General features: G+C 34.2%; 1 protein-coding gene across 4 annotated transcripts in view; it reads left to right on the plus strand.

Annotated features, from left to right (window-relative positions):
• Positions 1-25,942, plus strand: part of Dmd (dystrophin) — a 1,920,150-nt gene that overhangs the window by 1,354,471 nt on the left and 539,737 nt on the right. For all 4 annotated transcript variants that reach the window (XM_036174407.1, XM_036174408.1, XM_036174405.1 and 1 more), the window contains one exon: positions 19,077-19,288. In XM_036174407.1, the coding sequence (XP_036030300.1) occupies positions 19,077-19,288 (212 nt within the window). The remainder of the gene's footprint in view (positions 1-19,076; positions 19,289-25,942) is intronic.

The raw sequence follows: 25,942 nt of genomic DNA on the forward strand, positions 1-25,942 counted from the left end.
GACGTAGGGACAGCTGGAATTATGAAGAGTTCTGAGTAAGATGGCAATCGTAGTAGAGCAAACTTGCTGTATTGTGCAGCTCTGGCAATGAATTTCCTATTGTCTTAAATTATACTTACATAATACAACTACAATACAATAGCTTGGGAGAGTCTACCAAGAATTTACATCATTGGTCATTTATGGCATGTTATGCCTCTATCACATGAAAATACCAGTATTAAACATAGAGTTGTGCATCTTTTATTTATTTATTTTGGCATTTGCTGACTTAAAACTACTTATCCTTCCCTTAAAACCAGATATTTCATTCTTAGTTAAGAATATTTCACATAATTCCTAAACTTAGGAATTGTAACAAAATTAACTATAGAAAGGCAGTTGACATTCAAGAAGATTACTGTTCAATACCATGTGGACTGACAGATTTTCAAATATCTTTATAAGTATATGTGATGAATGCATATTGCCCAAAAGAAATCCTTTGCACCCTCATGGTAGAAACCTTGTAGAAACGTTAAGTTAAATAACAGGTGGATGTTACAATTAATATGTGACCTCAGTTTGACTAATTCTGAAATATGTGCTGTTAGCCTATGTGTTCGTCATTTTGAACTGCACATTTTAATAAAGGTTTCCTTTTTTCTTTTTTTTATTAAGAAATTTTTCATTTTACATACCATACAGGTTCCTTTTCAATGTCTTGCTAATACTTAAGTCACTTTTTTAATATAGAGAGAGAAATGTAAAATCCAAATTGGCATAAGAACTAATTTGGCAATAAATACTGGGGCATAAGCACATGCCAAGTAATTATCAGAAATCCTTACTTTTTGCTACTTCACAAGTGTGATCTTAAGATAATGGGGTGAACCTTGCATTGTGGGGCTTCATGAGGTTTTACAGTGTGATATGTTTTATGGTTTGACTGTAAAAAGAAAAAAAATATTTTTAAAGCATTCTGGGAATGTCTGCCAATTAAAATCGGGAGATTAGCTGAAGGTTTGCAGCAACTGAATTTTGAATACAGATGGTGCCAAATTGAGGGTTTCCATAGCAGCAGACTCTTCCTTAATAACTTTTAGATGGGAGGGGTACACTACATAGGAAACCATCTTCCTACAAATGTAAATTCTTACATCATGTCCTCAGATTGATTTAGAAGCTAATTAACTGATGGTTGTTGTAAGTAGATTTAACTGTTACTATATTCTGAAAAAACATTTAGAGAATATCAGAAATAAATTTTAGGAACCTTAGAAAGACATAGAATGGTATGATTTAAAAAGCATTTCTTGGTCTACAGCCAAATATGATTTTACATTAAGTATCACTATGTTACCATTGATTTCTGGACTCCAATACTTTATCCTTAACTTTTCTAATTACTAATGAGTTGTTATTCTTAATATTTTTGTAATTTATACTAGTTAAGATTTGATTATCTAGATACAATCAAAGATAAAGGTAACTCACACGGGTTTTAAATTCCTCCTACATTCTTCTTTCAGGTTTATATTACTTTCCCTGGTTATTTGGTGATTATAAAAAAACATGATGTAAACCATTTCAGGAAGAGCCTCACTAATAATGTTCATATCAGGCAGTGGTATGGTCAGAGATCTAGTGTCCAGTACTCAAATTTGCACAACTAGGTACCAAATTTGGGTAATTTACCTAAAAGTAATCATTCTCTGAGTGTGGGCCATCTACACAAACTGAAAAATTAAAATACTGACATCAAAGGTATTTGAAGGAAGAAATGAAAGGTTTAAACTCTTACATTAAAACATTGCAATGTTATAGCAATAATAATTTTCTTATGGTGTCCAAGGCAAAATTATACATTACAATGCTTGATGGTGACTATCAGATTTGACAAAGCTAAAAAGTAGTGTTACAGAATGGCACCTTATGTGAGAGAAGCTGGATAACCTTAACCATCTTTAAAAGAAACAGAGAAATAAACCATTTACCTCACACGGTGCCAAAGATAAAATGACACATACTAATTTCCTTGTTTTCCTTTCAGACTCCACACAGCAACTCACTCCCCACCTATATCACAGAAACACAGGCACACCAATATACAGGTTTGCATATTTGCACTTGCACACACACACACACACACACACACACACACACACACACGACTATCCTTGCTCTCCTCCTGTGTTATGCCCAAAGTAAAACTCAAATACTTTTCTATAAACTAATCCTTTAAATATTTATATTAGCATGTTATTACCCATTGCTGCTCTGACTGATCTAGTAGGGTGAATCACTACTCTGTGAAGCACACTACTAGACATTTGTGAAATAAGTGTCCCTCCATAGATTTTGAGCCCTATTGAAAATGTATGGAGCTTCCCACCCCACCATGAGAAATTTTGATATAATATTGAGGCTTTGGAACACTACAATTTTAAAAGATTTCCACAGTTGGTACAAATTCAGCCAGCCTATATCTATCTGTATGTCTATATTCTAATACTATCCACCACCATTTTATTCCTAGTTTTAAAATAAAAACAAACTTTTTAAATTTATTTCTGAAATTTAGGTTTATGTAAACTTGTACATATAAAGAGATACTGAGGCAATACATAGGTAAAAAGAGGGATGAGTATAGAATTGAAATATGTATTTTATATAGAAATGTGCTGTTTAAAGCTGTAAAGTAATTGTATATATAAATAGAAATATAGAGCACAGATGTTAGGCACTCTCACAGGTCAAAGCAGCATGATATGTAACTTGAATAAAAGAAGTACACCTATCTCTGACACATACCAACCCCAATAATCTTTATAATTACTCCTGGCTTGGTAAATTTAAAAAACAAATGAAACACTTCACATTCTTTCACTAATTTTTCTCTAGAATCATTCTTGAATAATAATCACACATAAAAATCAAGTCCTGTTGTATTATAGTAATGCAGCATAAAATATCAAATGGGAAGGAAGTAAAGAAATTGCACCTTCAGAAAAGACCCAGTTCATATGTATAAGGGCTAGACTTCTTGAACTCAGCACTTAATGATTGATTTGACCCTCTTTAACACTGAGAAGGTAAGCATAATGTGAGGCTGTCTATAACGTTTGATTTGAAAAATAAAATCCTAAAAACAAAGCAAGCAAGACAGTGAGAACAGGAAAGGAAACAGACAGGCAAAGGAGAATATAAAATCCTTAGTTTGAGAAGAAATAGAAATTAAATAAGAAATTTGGTCATTAAACATTTCAGTATTTAGCATTATTTAACTTTATAATTGAATTATTAATTTCAAAAATGTTCATCAAAATATATAGCAGTTTCTGATAACTATATAATAAAGGTATTAATTTAATTTTATAGGAAATTTATTTAGGGTTTTTATAATGATCTGAGAATGAAGTACAGTAAGAGTATTTACCTACCATGGGCAACGTCCAGTGTTCAATCCTAAGCGCTGACAGAACAGCAAAAGAATAGTTTATTCTTGCCAAAGAATGTTTCAAAGTTTATTAGAAGAGGATTCAAATAGTAATTTTTTAGCTTTGGGAATAGATATACACGCTAAGAGAAAAGGATAATATAGACTTATTTATTCTGTGACCCTAACTTTATAAAAACAGAGTCAACAAGACACTATATAAATTGACAACACATTACAGTATTTAACACTTATTATTTGTAAAATATATGTGAACTTAGATTTTCCTTTGTTCCCATTTGTGTTTTCCAGTGCAAAATAATCAAATGTGTTGAGTTTATACTCAGAACATATAATTGTAAATATATTGTAGTGTTGTGGTTTCTCAAACTTTTTTCCAATACTACTTCATTAAAAATTCATTTTACACTCTTTAAAAAATCAAACAATATACTCTTTATATTATAGCCCTTTGGGATACATTAAGTCATTGTATACCTTAGATATATCTAAGAAATCTGTCTTTCAAGACTATCTGTTTACTCACCTCTGGCATTATTGCACATTGAGAAGTCAAAAGCCAGAGGTTCAGATCTACTTGAGTAAGTTTGGGGTAGGAAGAAAGCAAGTACTTTGTAAAAATAGTGCTTAGAAATGTGAAAAGTGGTGAGTAAACATCCAACTTGTTGTTTCAATTTTTCAGACGCTTGAAACATAAACATCTAGTTTAGTAATAATATTGATGAAGGAATACTTACAAATCTTTACATATGAAGGGTTTTTAGTTTTGTGTCTATCATGAGGAATGTACAAATTTGAACATAGTTTAGTACAACTTTCATAAATATATTTACTTCTGAATCTTTCCCTATCACATTGTTTCTACATAGATTTCTTTTAATCACTTAGGAATTATGGGGGGAAGTGCTGGGTTAACATCCTGTATTCATAACTTGACTTTGGCTATTAAATTGTGAACTGAAATTCCACAAACACATGGTACCTTGCTGTGGTTGATGTATTGTGCACCCCAATAAACTTATCTTGGAGTCAGAGAACAGAACAGCCACTATATTAAACATAGGTTTAGGCAGCGGTAGCACACACCTTTAATCCTAGCATTCTGGAAGCAGAGATCTGTCTGGATCTCTGTGAGTTCAAAGCCACACTGGAAACAGCCAGGCATGGTGACACACACCTTTAATTTCAGGAAGTAATGGCAGGAAGTAGAAAGGTATGTAAGGTGTGTGGACCAGGAACTAGAGCCTCTTTAAGCTTTTAAGCTTTTAGCAGCAGTTCAGCTGAGATCCATTTGGATGGGAACTCAGAGGCTTTCAGGCTGAGGAAACAAGATCAGCTGAGAAACTGGCAAGGTGAGGTTGGATGTGGCTTGTTCTGTTTCTCTGATCATTCAGAATTACCCCAATAGGTGGCTCTGGGTTTGTTTTTATTAATAGGACCTTTTAAGATTCACACTACAGCTTGTAGGTAATTTTCTCCAATCAGACAATTAGAAAAAGGTATCTGATGATTCTAAGGTCATTTTGAAACTGGTGGGGTTTTTGTTTCTTTGTTTGTTTGTTTGTTTGTTTGTTTGTTTGTTTTAGTTTTGATATTATATTGTTTTATTGTTGGTTAGTTTTCACAACACAAAAGTTTTCACTTTTAATTTTGGAAAATTGGGACGAGTAGAAGAGGTACTCAGCAGCACAGCAGGCTGGAAAGCAATTAGGGAGGCACTGTCCTGCATGGAAATTTTCATGGACGTCTCACATTAGCTATTTCAGCTTTTTGAATGTTCAAAGTGAACAGAATAATGAACAGGCTATTTAGGAGGTTTTGGACTGAGGGGAGAAATCCTTTCATGAGGTTCCAAATAACAGCTAGCTTATTAAGCAGCAAGAAATGGAGATTTAGTAGAGAAAAAAATAAAAGGATGAACAAAAATAAAGCATTGAAAATGAAAGGTCAGTAAGACTCTTGCAACTGGCAGCAGCAGGTTAATATCAGGTATGTTTGGTGGGAAGAAACTAAACTTAGTTCTGCACATCTTCTAATGCCTATCATGAAAAATTTAACACTGTGTGTGTGAGCACCAATATTTAATCAAAAAGTTTTCCTGTAGACAAATTTCTAAAATGGTCTTAGTAAATAAAAAAACATGGAGCCAAATATAGGGCTGAAAGCCTTAGATTAGGGAAATAGGGAAAGCCACAGCAACCATATTTTACCAACTATGCAGCTTAAAATGGCATGACTTCCTCTCTACTCAGGCTTATATGCCTTGCGTTTCTGACATCTCATTGGCTCTCAGCCAAGCAACCTCTGTAGCTAGAGTTTTTCTGGTCCTGCCTGGCTCACAGTCAGGGTAAATCTCTATCATCTGCCAGTCCCACAGCCACTCAGACCCAACCAAGTAAACACACAGAGACTTATATTGCTTACAAACTACATGGCTGTGGCAGGCTTCTTGTTATCTTCTACTTCTATCTTAAATTAACCCATTTCTATTAATCTATACTTTACCATGTGGCTCATCTTATGTGATATGGTACCTTACATCTCCCTTGTCATGGCAGCGGCTGGCAGCATTTCTCTCTCTGCCTTCCTGTTCTCTCAGTTCTCCTCTCTGTTAGTCCAGCCTATACTTCCTGCCTGGCTACTGGCCAATCAGTGTTTTATTTATCAATCAGTCATCCACAGCACACTACACTTCTTCTTCCTACACAGCTCTGTCACTGTCTGTCTGTACAGACCTCCAGATCTCTGTGGTTGGTACTAGGATTAAAGGTGTATGTCACCATGCTTGGCTCTGTTCCCTACTGTGGCCTTGAACACACAGAGATCTTTTCTACTAAGGGATAGAGGGAATGTGCTATCTGAGTTCTTTGATTACTTTAAATGCCCGGCCTTTTCCCTCTGATCTCCAGGCAAGCTTTATTTATTAACATAAAATAAAATATCACCATACTTCAGCACAAATAAAGTATCACCACATTTTTCCCTCAACTATGCTCAAATTAAAAGATTCCATAGATGACTTTGCAGGTAAAGATATGAGTTAGCATATACTTTCTATTTCTTCATATAATGCCTATCTCTACCTTTCAGAAACAGTATAATAGTTTTTCAAACTGAGAAGAAAAGGATCATTACCATTATTCTCATTGGAATCAGTTTTGGACTAACATAATAATATACTTGTCATAAACAGGAATTTTCTATTGACACTAGTTACAAATAAGTAAGTCATTTCAAGTAGACTATAAAACACAAGAAAACTAGAGAATCAGGTCTAATCACAGAGAATATTGTTGAATTAAAAGGTAGTAAAAATGAGTGATTTTGATGGCCATAGCAGAGAAGAAAAGATGGTAGAATTTTGGAGAAAAGGAAATATGGGAGATTTTATGAAGTTATTTTTATAATCATATTAAAGGTATAAATTTGAAGTCACTCAGTGCAAATCCATGTTCTGACATTGATGGCTAATGAGGCTAATCACTTCTGAAAGCCTTTTGTTTTACCATGTGTTTTGTAAAATAAATTGAATTTTAAGGGAAAAAAATTTCCCCTCCTATAAGCCCAACTTAATGTTCTACTAACCTGGCTCCCTAATTGCTTGCATAACATTTCTCTTCCTTCTTCCCTATTATTTCAAAGGTTTGCTCCCACAGCCTACATTCCTTCCATAGCCAGTTGGATTTTCCTTTTAACTTCCAAAAGGAGCAGTCTAAGCATGGATGTTAATTTCGTGACTTCTCATCATTTTGGCACTTGTTCTCACTAACAATTGAAGTATTGGTGACCATGCAAGACCTATAGCTGTCTTACTTGAGAGTCCAAGTCACTCTTTGTCTCCAGAACATTCTGTCATAAATTCAGGAAAAATGTAGAGCCTTTCTTAAATTTTTCATTTTAAGTTTTGCATTTGAGCCTCCTCTCTTCAGACAATAATCAATGTCTTATGTCAAAATGTTTTCATGATTTGCTTTCTTGGGGACAACCATAACCTTATATTCAACATGAAACTGTGGGTTCATTTTATTTTCAATAGAAACTCTCTCACCCTCTGAAAGCAATAGAATCAGTTTTCTTATTTATCTACAAATAGATTAAAATTGAGCTTTTAAAAGAGTCAGGCATGGAAGTCCTAACACAGAGTCCATCAGCAAGTATGTTGCTGATATTACATGCAGCTTGTGTTCTATAAATGGGAATAGTGATATGCTTTTATGAAAAGTTTTGTCTGGGTTTTTAAGTTAGTTCGTCTGGAAAGAAGGAACCTCATATGAGGAATTGTTTCAATCATACTGGGCTATAGGCAAGTCTGTCTGACATTTCACTGATTAAGAGTTGATGTGAGAGGGCACAGTTCACTGCGGGCTATGCCATTCCTGGGAATTGGGTTGTAAAAAGAGCAAGCTAAGAAAACCATGGGAATCAAGACATTAAACAGTATTCCTCCATAATCTCTACTTCAGTTCCTGCCCTGGCTTCTCTTTTTGATAGGCTACAGCTGTGAGCTATAATAAACCCTTCTTTCTCCAAGTTGTGGTCATGGTGTTTATCACAGCAATAGAAAACAAACTAATACAGTGAGGTAAGGATGGCAGAGTTGGGACTTCAATCCTTTAAAGAGATTGCACCTAGCATATACCCAACAATGAATTCTAGACATTGTCCAGGGGTTGGCACTGTCCCGTGCTTTCCATCCTGCTCATAAATTCTTCCTGTTTGTCACCCACCATCAGGCTGTGCCTGCATGTCTTGCTTGATATCTTCTTCTGAAATTCTATCTTTTCTTGTCTCACTCCCCCAGTCTACTCTTCAGTTAGCAGTGCCAAGATTAATCGTCATATTAAATAGTGTCACTCTCTATTATTGCACTGAGAAAGAAGACCCAAATATTTACCATATCCCCAAAGACCCCTGGGAAATATGGAAATAAATTTTAGATTTTTCATTTTCATCAGTGATGCATTTAAGTAGATTTTATATTGAAGACATAACATAAGAAAATGATTCCAACACAAATGAATATGGAACTAAATCATTTACTCAGAAAATATTTACTTAAGGACTAAGTATAGGTTATTATAGAACATTTATTACTTAGTATACACATTCTAAGTCAATCTCAGAAACATGATATGTTATCAATGAAAATTTGTGATGAATTAATAGACAATTGAACAAAGACATGAATACACACAACATACAAATATAAATAAACGACAAATAGTTGTAAGATGTTATAATTGCTTTTGTTATCTAAGAACACAGAGAAAAATATTCTCTTGTTTGATACCACGTTCTGTCAGTGTTTTGTGTCTTTTTGCTTAGGTTAAAACGCAACTGTTTTCTGTTTTCAAAAGAATTATTTGCTTGCTGCAATTGCAGAATGGTGATGTTATTCCATCTTTCATCTTAAAGAAAACAGCTACCGTACTTTATATTTGCTATCGTTTTGAAATTAACAAAGCACTTTTCATCTATATTATATCTAGTCACATTTCTCTGTGTTTTCTTTACTTTGGAAATTCTGGTTTGGAAGAATTTCCTTTTAAATTTTAGGCAATTAGACCACTCTTTTTGTATATTTCTTAGCCATATGTTTCACCATGGTATTGTCTCTCTCATGGGTCTTTCTTCTCTGTATGTACAGCTATGATTTACCCAAGGTAAATGGGAAGCGTAGAATCCATAAAATCTATTTTTGTTTTGTTCTCTATAAATTGAAATGTTTCATTTAGAAGTTGCAATGCTACTTTACAAGTTGCACTAACATGGAAAGTGTATTTACCTAGTTTGAATTATACTAGTTTGTTACTGTTGCCACCATTTGGGATCATTAGAATTATGCTTGTACCCTTACATTCCACACAATATAATTACTCCTAAAGTTCATGAATTGCTAATGTTTCAATAAGCAAAATTAAAAACAAAACTGAAAATGGGGCCTACAAATGTTAATTCCAGGCTTTGATATATTTCACTTTTTAACCTTTCATTTACTGCTTTACACTAAAATATATTTTGGAATTGATGATACTATCTTTGCCTTAAATAACAGGTTGATCTCTACATGTAACCCAGTAATTTGTTTTTGCAGAAGAGAATTTGATGAATTGGGTTACACTTCCGTCGGTTCATGTCCCCTTAATAAAGAAATCCTATTTTGACAAATTATTTGAATGTAAATTTTATTTTCATGGAACTGATTACATATATGTAACTGTCTTCAATATTATATATGTCTTTGAGAATTTTTGCTTTTACAGTAACAATTTATTGATGATTCACATAAGATATCTGTCTTTTCTATACATTTTTAAAATCTCCTCTTATCTGCCATACTTGTGATTTCTCCTAAGTACATAAATGTGTTGCCCATCATCAGGTAATTATCGTTTGATGGGTAAGATAGACACTAAGTAGACAATTATTAAAGAGTACAATCAGTGTTTTCAGGGGTAAAGGAAGCAAACAAAAAGAAAGTGATTAAGAAACTCAAAAGGCAGAGTGGTATCAACCTTGGGTTTAGTCAAAGGAAATGGTCAGGAAGACAATTGACTAATGACAGTGATGCTGGAGCAGACAGTCCCACCAGAAAAAAGTAGGGAAATTTCTGAATAAACAGAACACAAACACTGGTGAAGTGTTTAGGTCACATAATATATGCTGAAAAATCCAATGTGTCTATCCCACTTGAGAATGGGCTTTATGTCAAGCATCAGAAGGTAAGAAACTACAAAAAGTAAATAAAGTCTCCTTCTTCAAAGGTCTTGTAAGCCAGTGTGTCATTTTAATTATATCTAGAAAGTACAGGGGGTGTAAAGTGAATTGAATTTTAGACACGATGACAGACAGAAATAGATTTTTATCTTTAAAAGGTTTCTTTGACCAAAGTAATGAAGATGGATAAAAAGTACAAAAGGCTAGTATTAGATTAATAATTTGCATTTTTGGCTACATAGTAGAATCACTTCAGGGAGCTTTTAAAAATGCTGTTGTCTTGATTCCACCCCAACCCACTTAATTCAAGACCTCTGAGACTAGGTCCCAGACACTGGTATTTTTTAAAAGTACCCCAGGTAATTCAAATGTGTAGAGAAGCTTATGATCTAACAATTAGAGAAAGCAATGGGGGGTTTTTAATTAAAGCAGCACAAGAAAGAGGTAGTCAGATGATAGAGAGGTTAGAAGAGCAATTAAAGAGGTTGAAAGGTTGTATGACTTGGCATATTCTTTGTTGAAAGACAGGAGGTAAGTGGAATTGAGGATGGTTTGTACATTTTCCCTTAAATGACTAGATAGAGAAACAGATGTGTCAGTAGTTAGACAAAGGAAGGGTGAAGGTAGTATGCTAGATTTTGGATATGTAGACACTTTCAACGTGATTTAGTAGGTGTTTGGCTCTGTGGACCTCAGGAGATAGTTTAATAGAGAGATTTGCATGAATTCCCCTTAGATGAAGAAGAATATATAGATGAATTCACCGGGGAGAATGAATAGCAATATTTAAGAGGTGGACAGAACAATATGAGAAGTGGACAAAGTATTAGAAGAAAATGAAAGCACGGCTCTATTCTCAAAGGAGGAGACTTGGGAAGCTTTTGTCAGTAATGACACATAATAAAGGGCACTTTGGGAAAATCAATACTCACTGTACAGGCTCCAATGTTGCAACAACTTGAAGGTTGCTGCTACCATCTGCAAAAGTAATTTCAGTGCCAAAAATCAATTTGCATTGGGTTGGAAATATCACCTGAGATATGACTGTGGAAACTGTGGGTCGAGACTAGTGCTTCTCAAACTTTCGCATATATATTAAATCACCTAAGTAATCTTGTTTAAAATGAAGGTCCTGATTTGGGAAATCGAGGGGAAAGCCTGAGATTGCAAAATGACATCAAGCTTATAAATATATATAAAAAATGTTGCTGTGTTCCAAGCCATCTTTTAAGCAGCACTGTGTATAAAGTACTGTTCTGTGGAAGAGAAATACAGGGTTTGCCAGGTGGATGGGAGGGAAAGGAAAAACTATGGAGTATGTTGATTGTTTGATTCATGTTATTTTCTTTTACACAATAGAAGTAAATGTGTTCTAGACTGAGATTAAAGATACAGAAAGGATTGAAATACAGTAGCTGCCAGCAAAAGAAATAGAAAGACTAGAAAATAGAGTGGGTAAATGGGAGGCAGGGAGAGGCAACTGGAAAAGAGAAGGGAGGGGAAACTGTGGTAGGAATGTAAAATAAAAGAAAATATGTTAATTAAATTTTAAAAAGAAAAGAAAATAGAGTATAAGAATGTATCCAAGCATGGGACAGAGGGGCATTTCAATCTGAAGAGAAAGAGGTGAGGAACAACACATATAGATGATTTTTCTATTTTAGTGAGAGCTTGTGTTCAGGAATTATAGTTCCTTTATTTTTATTGTTTAACTTGAATGGAGAATCTGTGAAGTGTTCACATAACCGTGATAGTGAGCTCACATCACTTTTCTGGTATCATTTGTCTTTTCATTCATTAAAGAAGTTGGAGAGTAGGTTTTATAAATGAAGTTATGTGTGCATTAAGGGGAAAAATTCTATTAATGAATGCATAAACTTGGTGAAAATTTGCTGTGATGGATAGGTGCTGTTATGTACATTGCATGTGTGTTGGCATGTTAATAAATCTGTGGTGCTGGAATTGTAATGGGACTCTAACTGTGCTGTAATGAACTCTTTCTATACCTTTTTAGTCTGCTAACATTTTATTTGCTATATTTGATGCCTAATTAGGCAATCACTGGGTTATTGGACAGATGGATTATCCAACAATACACCGTGTTTATAACAAATCTAGATAGTTTTATTTCTGTGCCTTGCATGTGACCTAGGAAAATAAACTGAAATATTTTAATTATTTTATTAATCAGCTTTCTGCCTCTGCAATAAATTCTGGAGAAAGGTCATCTTTTGGCAGCTCAAATCCATACTTTGGTAGGCCTCTTTGTGTTTTTGTATCTAGTGGAGCACACCATGGCAGAAAACACACAGATACAAAGCCACTCATCATCTTGTGGTCAGGAAGAAAAGGACAGTGGAGGAAAGATCTACAATCCTTTCCTATGGCTCATCATCAATTATCCAAAGCCTATGGCATGCCTGTTAAAGATTTCTAGACCCCCTTAACAGTGTCAAGCTGGAGATGAAACATTTAACACATGGGTATTTCCAAGTACTTATAAGTTTCTTCCCCCAGCTTCAGGCTTTCCTGTAAACTAAAAGTCTCCCAATTTTGAAAATCACCTTTCATAATGAGAAATTTCATATGATTAATAAGCAGAATAGGACAATAAACCTTCATTGGAAGACTTACTCATTATCTTCTTGATAGGACTATTTACCATACTTTTAAAATTATCACCCATTCTTTTCTAGCCTGTTGATTGGAAAATGAAGAGACCAGCCTGTAGTCTACATCTAGATCCACTCCATGCACACAAGGTGCAATTTTAAACAAAACATTTTGCCAGTGTATTCATATAAATCCTATTTAATACCTTTTCAACTTGCTTTTTCTGAAGAAGGTGTTGACAAATTCTACAACTGGTTAAGTAGTATGCTGTTTTGCTGTGGAAGAACGTTTTGCTTAATAATTCAATACTTTGAAATGTTTTAAAAGGGAAAGCAAACTGAAAGCATTGCAATGGCTATCCAAGAACACATCATTTAGAGTCCAGAGCCAGTTTCTTTTTTTATCACTTTATCTCTTTGTTTACCCACAATGCTTATTATTTTCTGATACATTCTAAAATAATTCTGTGATATAAATTCACTTTTCCTTAAATACAACATATATTTCTTTATCTACAGGTCATTATTCAATGACATTTCTTTTGTCTATGCTAGCTTTTGTTTAACATACATTTATGTATTCCACTTGATGAGGTTTGATGCACAGAGGAAAACACCATCAATCCAGAAAAAGACAACAGTTTTTAAGGTGGCTTAAGCTTCCTTTATCTGACTTTCCACATGACTGAGCATGTGACCATAGGATTTCCAAGGTGAAACATGAGTAATGACCATCTAGGGAAATACTATGGCTCTTAATGTGCTGTTTGCACATGAAATCACAGTGTTGGCTAAATTTTTCACAATCCCCAATCTCTGAACAGAAGCATCAAGAGACACGCATGTCACAGCTTGTTACAGCTGGAAAGAGCCCTGGGGCAATATGCTTGCTCCTTGTTTCATCAGAATTTAAGAAGCCTGGAGAAAAATTACATAAGTAGGTAATTGCCCATCTTCACCCCTATAATTGAGAGCAAGTTATAGACATGATACTGATAATAAATTGTAACCATTATTTCTTTCAACTTTGTATATTACTGATCTTTTTTGTTATTATCACTATATTACAATATACTTAGTATACAAATAACAGTAAATTAATGATTTCCATGTTCCAAACAAATGTTAAATGTTTTGTTGATGTTCTGACCATTTTTAATTAAATCATTTATTTTGTTTCTATCTTCTGAGGATTTAAATGTTCAGTTATCCCTGCAATGTAGATATTTGGAAATATGAGGAAAAGCAGAGAGTCTACTTAATAATGGTGGCTAGGACTTCATCATGTCCCCATGATTTCCTTTTCTTTAGCTTCTGATATATTTTAGCATGGGTATTTTACACCTTATTTTCACTGCAACCACATTCCTCCTCTCTTCTTCCTAAAAGGAATAAATCCACTTTGACACCAGCTATATGGTTATCATATATGCCTGCTCCTCTTCTTCATGAATTTGTGTTGAGATTTCATTTCCCAAAGCTTACATATTGATAGATCCTCCACAAAATCACATCTAATTGCTTCTTGGAAACCAGAGGGACATATATCAATATCATCTATAATTTTGGTTGATATCATTTTGACTTGGCCTTAGTTCGTTTGAAGTTTTTGAAGGTTAAACATTATATAGCTTGGTATAGTTGTATCAAGCTCAGTACTAGAGTATAGTAATGGCAATATTTTTTGTTGTTTTATTCCCCCAGGAGACAGTTTGGGAGACCCCATGTTTTCCTAACCACAAGAAGATTCTTCAGAGTTCATTGTCTTGACTGTAGTTGGGATGATTTTTCTTTTTATCTCCTCACAGTTGATCATACCTGTTGTCTTTACTTGCTCATGTGAACTCAGATTTGCTTCCAGTGTAAATGTTGAAGTTTGGCATTTTCTACTTGGAATACTTGAATCCTCTGTGGAATCATTAAGATCCACAGTGTGTACCACTAGCAGATCATAGATGTATGCTAAAGACTAAATCTGTTGTTTAGTCTTTCTCATGTAAAAAAGGAGCCTAACATGGACCTTTATGCTTGTGTACATCACCAAGTTTAACCATCACTATAAACTTGTGCCTATGTTTTACTTCTGCACTTGAAAAAGCTGAAGTTTGTCTAGGAAATTAACTTTTTCAATTAAAATTTGCTATTGTATTACAAAACTAGTGTTTTAATCCAGGACACACTAAAAATCAAGGTTACTTTCTAAAATTCAAAAGCAGCAACTCCTAACTCTCAGGCTATAACCAGTACTGAAATTGCTATTCTTTGTTCAGTAGCACTGTGTGTTCAAAACAGCAATCATTTCTTTCTTTAAAAAATAACAGTCCTTCCTGTAAAAGATGTAGGAATATATTTTAGCCAAAAATGTGTATCGATAATCAAACATAGCTCTTCAAAAACTTAAAGTGAAGAATTGGTTAGTACTTAATCAACTGAACTGTTCCTTTTTCTGCAATATTGTGATTCTTAGCATGATTACTGGGTTTCCAATTTGACACTTCTAGAGACCTGTAAATCAGCACACATGCTGTGTCCCAGTCTGTCATCTTGTGTCGTAGCTTTGGTTATTTACTTCCCTTCATTATCCAACATCTATTTACTGTGTAAATCAGTTGAGAAGCTTTCTGCAATGGACATCCATGAGAAAAAATGTGTGTATCTGAGTTGCTTTTCAATTACAAACATGCACAGATTGTCTGGGTTTATGTGCATATATTTTATTATTATTTCACTTTTGTATGCCAGTGGAATCTGATGTAAATGTAAATCTAACAGTATGGGCTCTACTGACCAAGTGCACTGTCATAATACATCTTTGATCAATCAATCTCATGGGGAAAATGTTGCAAGTGTGATAAAATTCTGTAATTTGAATTGATGCCCATTATGGACAGTTACTACTAGGTCTGCATGCTGTCCAACTACAACACTGAACCCTTTCCAAGATAACAGCTTCAGTTTGATGATCTTTAGATTGTATGCCTTCTTTCTTTTTATTTTGTAATTTATTTATTCATTTAATTTACATTCTGATGCAGTTTCCCCTCCCTTCTCTCCTTCCAGTCCCTCCCCCAACCCCAATCCTCTCCTCCTCCATTTCTATTCTGAAAAGATCTGGATGGATATCAACAAAACAGAGCATATCAAGTTGCAGTAAGACTAAGTAACTCCTTCTTGTATTAAGGCTGAGAAAGGCAACCCAATATGAGGAATAAGATTCCAAAAGCCAGCAAAAGACAGTCCCTACTCCCACTGTTAGGAGTCCCACAAGAAGACCAAGTTGGGGTTGGGGATTTAGCTCAGTGGTAGAGCGCTTGCCTAGCAAGCGCAAGGCCCTGGGTTTGATCCTCAGCTCCAAAAAAAAAAAAAAAAAAAAAAAAAAAAAGAAGAAGAAGAAGAAGACCAAGTTATACATGTGTAATATGTGTTCACAGCACCTATGTCAGTCCCATGCAGGCTCCTTGGTCATTGGTTCAGTCTCTTTGAGCCCCTATGAGCCCAGTTTAATTTATCTGTGTTTTCTCTTGTCATGTTCTTGACACCTTTGGCTCCTACAATCCTTTCTTTCTCTCTTCAGCAGGATTCCCTGACCTTGGCCTTGGCTTGACTGTGTGTCTTCATCTTTTTCCATCAATTACTGGATGAAGCCTCTCTGATGACAGTTGGGCATCTATCTATGAATATCATTAAGCATCATTACATTGATGTTTTTTTCATCAGTCATATTTGGCTCTATACTGTTTCTGTGCCATCCAGCCTCTGAGTTCTGGTGCTCCAGGCAATGTCAGGGATATGTTCACCCTCATGGCTGGGTCTGAGGCTGGAACAGTTATTGGTTGGTCAGTCCTATAATCTTTGTGCCACCCTTACCCAGCACATCCTGTAGGCAGGAAAGATTGAATGTAATGTGGCTGAGCTGGTGCTCTAATTCCTCCAATGAAAGTCTTGTGTGGTCACAGGAGATGGTCATTTCAGTCTATGTATCCCCTATTGCTTGAAATCTTAGCTGAAGTCATCCTTGTAGATTCCTGGGAATTTCCCTTATACCATGTTTCTACCTCTCCCCCAAATGACTCTCCCTTTCTTGTTGTCTCTTTCAGTACTCTCCTCATCTAAAATATAGTAGATACTCACTTATAAGTGTAAAGTAGGTTTAAAATAAAGATTAACCATGCTGCAATCCACAAATCCAGAGAGGTTAGGTAATAAGTAGGGCTCAAGGGGGGTTGTGCTCAGATGGGTGGATTGGGGTCATGCAGAAATAGGAACATGAGGGATCAGATCTCTTGACAGAATGAAATATCTATAATGCTTCTAAACTTTTCTCCATATGGGTGTGCATGGTCTTCCACACTGATTACTGTCAATTCCTCAACTGCATTGCTCAGCATTTTTACCCAACAGGTAAACAACTTATTGCTCAATATTCTAGTGTGTTATGGAGAATCTATTCTAGTTCACTGTACAGTAAATATTTTTAAAATATTCTCCTTTTGTAGTGCTGAGGATCAGGCTAAGATCTCCTGTATGATAGGCAAGCTTTTGGCCACTGAGCAGCATCTGCAGGCTTCTAAATGTTAAATTATGTTGTAAGTTTAGCAAACTGATATATATATATATAATACATGTTGTACCAATTTTGAAAAAAGATGAACACCTAAATTATATATAAGTTAAATAATGCTTCAATTTCAATATATAACAAAAATTACACTTAGCATAAACATCTAAATTGGTTAGCTGTCACAAACTGAATATACCTGTGTAAATATGGCACATATCTAGAAACAGAATATTATGAGAAACCTGTCAGAGCCCTTCATATGAATTATAGTAACCACCAATCAAACAAGGGCAACCACTATACTGAGTCCTAAAATCTTCTACTTTTTTTTCCTGAGTTTTTGTCTTACATTTAATCAAACAGTATTTCAATATATACTCAATTGTAACTGACCTTAGCACCCCTCAATATTATATTTTTGAGATCTATCCATATTGTTACAAATAGATACAAAGCTCTCACTCCTCCATATATATCACAAAATCATAGACAGATAGATGGATAATGTATAGATAAACAGATAGATGGCAGACAGACAGATAAATAGATAGATAGATAGATAGATAGATAGACAGATAGACAGATAGACAGATAGACAGACAGACATAGGTGTAACACAAATCTTAGGAAGGTCTTATTAATAAAAAACCCAGAGCCAGATATTGGGGTGAAAAGTAAGAGATCAGAGGAATAGAACAAGCCAAGTCACAAGTTCCTACAGCTAGAAAATCCTCAGCCCAAAAGATAGCTACTTTCTATATATTCACACCTATATACCTTTCTGTGACCTGCCATCTTACTTCCTCTTTCTGCCCAGCTACATCATTCCTTTTTCTGTCTAGCTACATCACTTCTTGTCTGTCTGTGCAAACCACCAGACCTCTATGGTTAACTAGCACTGGGATTAAAGGCATGTGCCACTATGCCTGGCTCTGTTCCCAGTGTGGCCTTGAACTCACAGAGATCCAGATGAATCTCTGCCTCCTAACTGCTAGGATTAAAGGTTTGTGCTACCACTACCTGACCTCTATGTTTAATATAGTGGCTGGCTTTTTCCTCTTATCCCCAGATAAGCTTTATTGGGGTGCACAAATAAAATATTACCACACACAGGTAGATGGAAATTTGTTTATATGGTTTTAAGAGGAGTGGAAAGTATGAGTCTTTTGGTAAATATAAATAAATATGTGTTTCTTTTGACTGTATATATGGAAACAGAATTACAAGACAAATAGTATTTTGAATATACTTGAAAAATTCACAAGTTCTCTAGGGCCTTATGAGTCCTTTTGTAAAGGTTATACTCTCCATATTTTCTGTTCACAATGAGTGTGATTCTTTTTCCTTTCTGGTATTCATCTAATTGTATTTAGTTAATAATAATAATATACTATTTGTGCTTATTACCTTTTATATTTTAATGTGGTTCTAAATTTTAAAATGCCTCTAATATAACATTTTATGGAAAGAATTTTATATATTACTTTATCAATGATTGGATTAAAAATAGGCAAAAACGTATAGTAATTTATTCTTTGTAACTAAGATTAAAGTTATAGTTCTACACATAACACCAATATTCTAGATTACTTTCATGATGATAATTTAATAAAAAATCAAATTTTCCAAATGAAAAAGCAAGTAATTTATCAATTATCATACTCATGGCACTTTGAATATTATAATAAATTCCATCTGTCTTCTCTAGAGTACTATTTACTACTATTTATTTTTCCTTTTATGCCAGTTGAAAGAATTCAGAATCAGTGGGATGAGGTACAGGAACACCTTCAGAACCGGAGACAGCAGTTGAACGAAATGTTAAAAGATTCAACGCAATGGCTAGAAACGAAGGAAAAAGCTGAACAGGTCATGGGACAGGCCAAAGCCAAGCTTGACTCATGGAAAGAGGGTCCTCACACGATGGATGAAATCCAAAAGAAGATCACAGAAACCAAGGTTAGTGTCTAACATCTTTTAAAAAAATACTTCTTATAGCAAATATAGTCATGCCATGGATTAAAAGTTAATGTCTTTAATGGAAAATTACATTTAAACAAAATGATTAGTGGAATTTGTTTGCTTTCTTACTCAAAATCACCCTTCAAGATGGGATTACAGGTTAATGCCACCACATCTACATGCTCAAAATTTTGAGACATAATAGAGGTTAGAGGAAAACTGATAGCCTGTTACAACTTTAGTTAATTTTCATCTTATAGTATGCACATGGTGTGTTAGTTTTTGTTTTGCTTTGTTGAAACAGGCTCTTAAGTAGCCTATTCTTGCCTTCCTTCCTGATCCTCCAAAACATTCCTCCTGGGAGCTTAAATTACAGGCATGTACCATGCCACCAAGCTAAATTTCTACTAGGGATTGAACTAAACACTTCCTGAATGCTAGACAAGCACTCTATTAAGTGAGCTATTTCCCACCCATGGGCTGTGTTTTACACTGAAACATTATTTTAAGAGCATTTCAAAAATGATATAGCATACCACACTTCTGTAATATTATGAAGTTAACGTAACATTTGCCACCAATTTCTCTCTAGAAAAAGTAATAAATCTATCCCTTCCCCACACCTTACCTTACAGAGAGCTCTAACTGGAGAAGGCAATGAGTGGGTATCAGAGGCGGAACATGTACTCTCACTTTCTTTTCCATTCTCAGAGGTTAGCACAGCATTGTCTATGTCTCCTATTCTTTCACTTTTTCCTCTTAAAATATTAGAAATAACGTTCTACTTGATACTTCAGTACTCTCTAGGCTAAAAGAAAATGGCAAAGGAATAAAGTATATTAATTTTATCAAGTACCACCATGATATTTTACATATATTTGATATTTTCAAATGTTGCATTTATAGGCCATCTGAGACATTAAATGCTAAACAGTAGATACTGTTAAGAGATTGTAAGCAATGAAATAATGCAGTAGTGATTGTGATTGAGTACTAAACCCAAAACTCTCTACTTTTTTTTTTACCTGGCAGAAAAGGCTTTCTAGTAAACAAAGATATGGAATGGCATGAGTTATATCATCTAAGAAGAAAAACCATATCATTTTCTTAGATACTTTTTCCATTTCTGAAATAGCTCATCCCCAAAGCAATCTGTTTATATTATATTAAGTTGCATTGAGAAATAAATCTTAAAATATTAACAGCATAATACAATGAATGAAATTAATAGCAATTTATTTGATTCTGATATATCTTATAAGCTCTATCAAAATGGTTACTTCAGGATAAGCTTTTCCAGGTATTATACTATCTTGTTAAACATGTGCTTACTCTAAGGCCTCTCTCTGAGAATGTACTTATTCAGTCCATGGAGTTTAATAGCCAGAGCTAGGAATTCTACCATGTCTCATTGACCAGAACTTTTCCCCAGTTAATTTCAGGGAGACTAAGTGGAATTTATAAACTTTTAGCCAATCTTCATCATAGCCATATTGTTAAAGGATCTAAGCTGGTATGAAGATAAGATCTTCACATATACCCAGAATTATATAAGGCCATGTAGGATTTTAAGACACATCATTACCTCTGTCATTAGGAATTACCTGGCACAGATGCATAAGTAATTTCTAATAATTATTTTCCTAATTCCTAGCCTATTGGAAATGCAATACACATGGTTAATTTTGAATGATCATTTCTTTTTTATTATTCTTTCATATATTACATTCTGACCACAGGTTTTACTCCCTCAATCCTCACAGTTCCCCTCCTCAGCTTCCCCTTTCCCCCAGATCTACTCCTCTATTTCCCTTCAGAAAAGGGCAGGCCTCCCAGAAAAATTAACAAACATAGCACATTATGTTGCCATAAGAATAGGCATATCCCCTCATATTAAGGCTCGATGAGGCAACACAGCAGGAAAAAGGGTCTCGAATGCAGGCAAAAGAGTCAAAGACCTCCCTCAGCTCCCACTGTTTAGTGTCCCACAGGAACACCAAGCTAAACAACCATAACATATATGCAAAGGACCTAGGTCAGCCACAATCAAGCTCACTGGTTCTCAGTTCAGGCTCTGTGAGCCCCTTGTGAACCATTTTCCTGTGGTACTCTTGACCCCTCTGGCTCCTACAATCCTTCTTCCTCCTTCTCAGCTGGGTTCTGAGAATTCTGCCTAATGTTTGGGTATGGGTCTCTGTATCTGTTCCCATCAGTTGCTCTCTGATGATGATTATGCTAGGCTCTGGTATAGTTTCCATGAAGTTAGTATACTATGAATTTCACAGATTTTAAACAAAAGAAATTAATGAATACAAAATTATCAAGAAGAGATAGATGTTTAAAAAAGGAAAATGAGAGCTAGTGCTATATTTGAATAAAGAAAAGTCTAAAAGTTGGCAAAAAAAGTAATCTTACCCTGAGAAAATCCTAAGGGGGTGTCAAGAATTAAGGTGTAGTACATAGCTGCTAGAAGTGTACATAACTTCACATAGGAGAAGAAAAGAAAAAGAAATATGGAAGAAGAAAGCAAGACAGTCTAATTATGTGTTTTAAAACATCTAAAACAACACAGGATTTTATTATAATTACTTTGTCTTTTTCTCCTAGATAGTATGCGTTAACTCTAAACAAATACTATTGTTGAGTGTTTGTTGTATGCTAAAGATAGTGTTAGTCATTTTGCATGCATTCTTTTATTGGTTCTCTCATCCGTTGCTTATGAAAATTGTTCTCTTTTAATTATATACAGAAAACTGAAGGCTGATGAGATTCAGTAACTTCATTTTTTTAGGAATAGGGATGCAGGATGGGAATTTATAGAAATTATTAATGTGAATGACCACACAAATTTTCTCTTCTACCCACTGTATGTAAGAATAAAACAAATTGATAAAACATCATGAAGCTCTGAAAAAAAAAACAATAGTAATTGTCAATTGACAAGTTTATATCATAAATCAGCCTGTTGGCTTAAAAAGGAAGTAATTAAATAGTGTAATATGAGAACATTTTCACAGTATTGTCTTCTAGGAAAAAAGATAATTTCAAATTATATTCCTTTTAGATGAAACTACTATTTTTAATTCTTTGCAAAGTTGGGGAATGAATAATAGAGATATCTGCTTTTCATGGCTAAATGTATTCTCACTGGTGAGTAGTGTTGGCAAGCTCATTACTTACAATTCCTTTAGAAATACATAGGAGAAGACACTGGATAATCTGACCTGAATCTTCCTCCTCACAAATTATTGCTACATTTGTGTGCCTATGATTGCCAAGATTACCTACTAACATGGCAAGGCCCCCATCAGAGTTGGAGACCTTTAGTTATAGCAGTAAGGCTTCCTTGTTCCCTCATACCTGATGATGACTCAGTCTAACCTTAATAAATAGTAGTGATTGGTTTCAAATGCTAACACAACTCTACGGCCTTTTTAATATTTTAAATCAATCACCATACTTGAATTCTACCGATCTGGATTCCTAGCAATCTGGATATATTAATGATTTTTAAGCTTAACTCATCATCTCAAACCCCTTCTAATTATTATCTACACATATTTTAATATCATTAGAAATATCTATAATTCTTTAAAATTTGAATTTTCAGTTTAGTGTCATTGCCTGATTTTCATCATTTTATAATTTTTACTCTTTATCATTTTAATTCTTCATAGCATTTCACTAAGTTTCATCTTTAACTCTTATCTTTCTGGTTTGATATTTTTGAAACTCTCTACTTCTTGCTTAGAGAAACTAATGGGAAGTAACTCTATAAATAATACTTCATTCACATAGTAGAAATCCCTTATGAGATGGAATCTTGGAAAGCCCATCCTAAAAACATAGTAGTCAGGATAGGGTGAGACACTCGTTTGGTATAAATACAGACTGCAGACTATCTAGTCTTTGAATTACTCATTAGCAGGTCATGAAAAACTATCCATATTCTATATGTACATTCTCTCTGTGCCGTATAAACCAATAATTTTCTGGAACAATGATGTGCATCTGGAATGCAGATTATTTTATTAACCACATCTCTTTATCCGTTTTTTGTTTGTTTGTTTGTTTGTTTGTTTGTTTTCGTTTTTGATTTTTTTTTTTTCCGGAACTAAGGACCAAACTCAGGACAAGCGCTCTACCACTGAGCAAAATACCCAACCCCCGATGTTCTTAAAGTTGGTTTAAAAATGCCCTTTTAAAAAAGACAGATATTATAGGAAAAAAATCATACAAGATTCGACACTAATCAAAATCCATAACAATAAGCCATAACAGAATCCTATGAGTGATGATGCCATTTAGAACTTTCAAAAGAAGTATGTCATTGGCACCTGAACTGTCAATCACTCTTCATCTTAGTATTTATTTGGTATAATCTTGTTTTAGTTTGTACCCTGTTCACTAGGCTAAGATTGGTCCAAACTTAGCAATAAGTTCTTTGGAAAAAAAAGTATTTCTTGGTCATTTAGAACTTTCTTTTTATAGTGGCCAGGCTCATAGATTTCATTTTTTTTTTCCTTTTAGTATTTGAAAGAGAAATTCCTTTTTTGTCTGCTCTGTGATTGCTTTTGTGTCAAATTCAGCATAAAAGCTTTTCAAATGTGACAGCATTAGCTGTTTTGTGCTTGGCTGAGCTAAAAGTACATGAATTCAATAGAGAAGTGAAATCGTGTTTGAGCCTAGCTGATTTGGCTATTTAATACTTGAAACTATTTCAAGTGGGAAATCTAATAATTTAAAAATTATTAAATAAACATTTTAAACGCTAAAAAGTCCTGTTTTAAACATGCCCTTTACTGGACCATAGATACATTATAATTATAATTAATATTTGAAATTAAGCCTTTTCTCTAAAGTAGCTACACTGGCTACTTGAGGTTCATAAAGTAGGAAGAAAGAAATTAAGTGTCTTTTTAGATAAACATTGAGTATAATTTTATTATATGTGGAAAAGATAAAATTATATACCAGACAGTATTCTGTTTGTAATATATATGTAGAATGTTAGAAATTAAATTATTATATATATGTTAAGCATATGTATTTTGTCATATATGTATGTATATATATGCATATATATTAGATTTATACAAAGTTATTTCTGCAAATTAACTGAAACTAGTAGTTTGAAGTTTTGATTTCAAATGTAATAATGAAAAACATAGTCTGAAAGCTTCTTTTCAGAACCTGCCATTTGGTCACACATTTTTTACAACTCCCCTTTGGTCATTCTCTAAAGCTGCCACATGAATAAGAATAATCAATATGCCAATAGTACTTTTCTTCTTAAAGCACTTGGAAGCTACTAATCTTAAAACATATGGACTATACCTTATATCAAAGATGCAACATAGGTTGTAAAAGGATATTTTCCTCTGGTACCCACACATATATTTAAGGCAGAGTTACCATGTCTTGCATTCCTTTATGCTCTAATCACACCATTATTTTACCTAAATTTCTGTTCATGACTTAATTTATTCAGTATTTGAAAATACACTATGATGATTCTAGAAATCCATCCTCTACAAAAAAACAAATTCTGGCTAACAGTTTGAATATTCTCTTTGCTGAAATCAAAAAATTAACGAAAGTTTATAATCTCTGAAGTGCTATACTTCCACAAGAACAGCAAGATTTGAGGCTTTTTATATTTTCTTGTCATTTTCTTTCAGCTCCACAGTACTCTTGAAGACCAGCGGCCTTGGAGCCACTGGTAGCTACGAAAACTAGCAGTCTTTTTTGTTTTCTTTTTCGAGACAGCATTGAAAACTAGTAGTCTTAGAGCCACCAAGATTGACAGGATTGGTATTCCTCAGAAAGGCACATTTAATTCCAAGAGTGTTGGCACTATTTCACCTGTCTTGCAGCTCCCTGGGAAAAATAAATTAAAAACAAACCTATGTATAGAATCTAGTATTTATTTGACCTGACATATAACTAAGTCCCCAGAAAGAAGTCATATATTCCTCATCACTGTTTATATCATTCCACAGCAGTTATTTAACAAGGCATCTTACATTGATAGTGATGCTCATTGGGAAGATTTTGAGAACAAACTTTAATGGGCATCTGGGGATTGAGTTGTCTATATGGAAATTTCAAAAGCTCTGTCTTATTTGTGGAGCATAAAGAAGATCTTCAGCATGCCTTCATAAATAGATATGCAAAATAAGAATAAAATTTATAAACAAGAACCAAATAAATACTGGCTTTGAAAGCACAACAGCCATAGGGAAAAATAGCCATGATGAATGGTCATTAGATATAATCCAGTCTGAGAAAAAAAAAAAACAACAACATGAAAACAAATAAAACAAGAACTAACAAAAATGAAATGATAATTCAACAAAATATAGCTGACTGTTTCCCAGTTCTAATATCAAATTAAGTATCTGGAAAGATAAATAAGGAGAGACACTTGAAAATCACTAAAGTTTTATGAACTGTAGTAGCCATCTCTACAATGTTCTACACAATAATAGCAGAATACACATTATTATCAACTGCACAATAAATCATCTCCAAGACAGCAAGATAATCCACATTAAAACAGATGAAGCTTCTATAATGTAAATTTTCTGGAGACTATGGAATAAAATCAAATATAAATAGCTGGAATACATTGACAAGTTTACAAATATA

Source organism: Onychomys torridus, chromosome X (genome assembly GCF_903995425.1).
Source record: "Onychomys torridus chromosome X, mOncTor1.1, whole genome shotgun sequence".
Taxonomy (NCBI): Eukaryota; Metazoa; Chordata; class Mammalia; order Rodentia; family Cricetidae; genus Onychomys; species Onychomys torridus.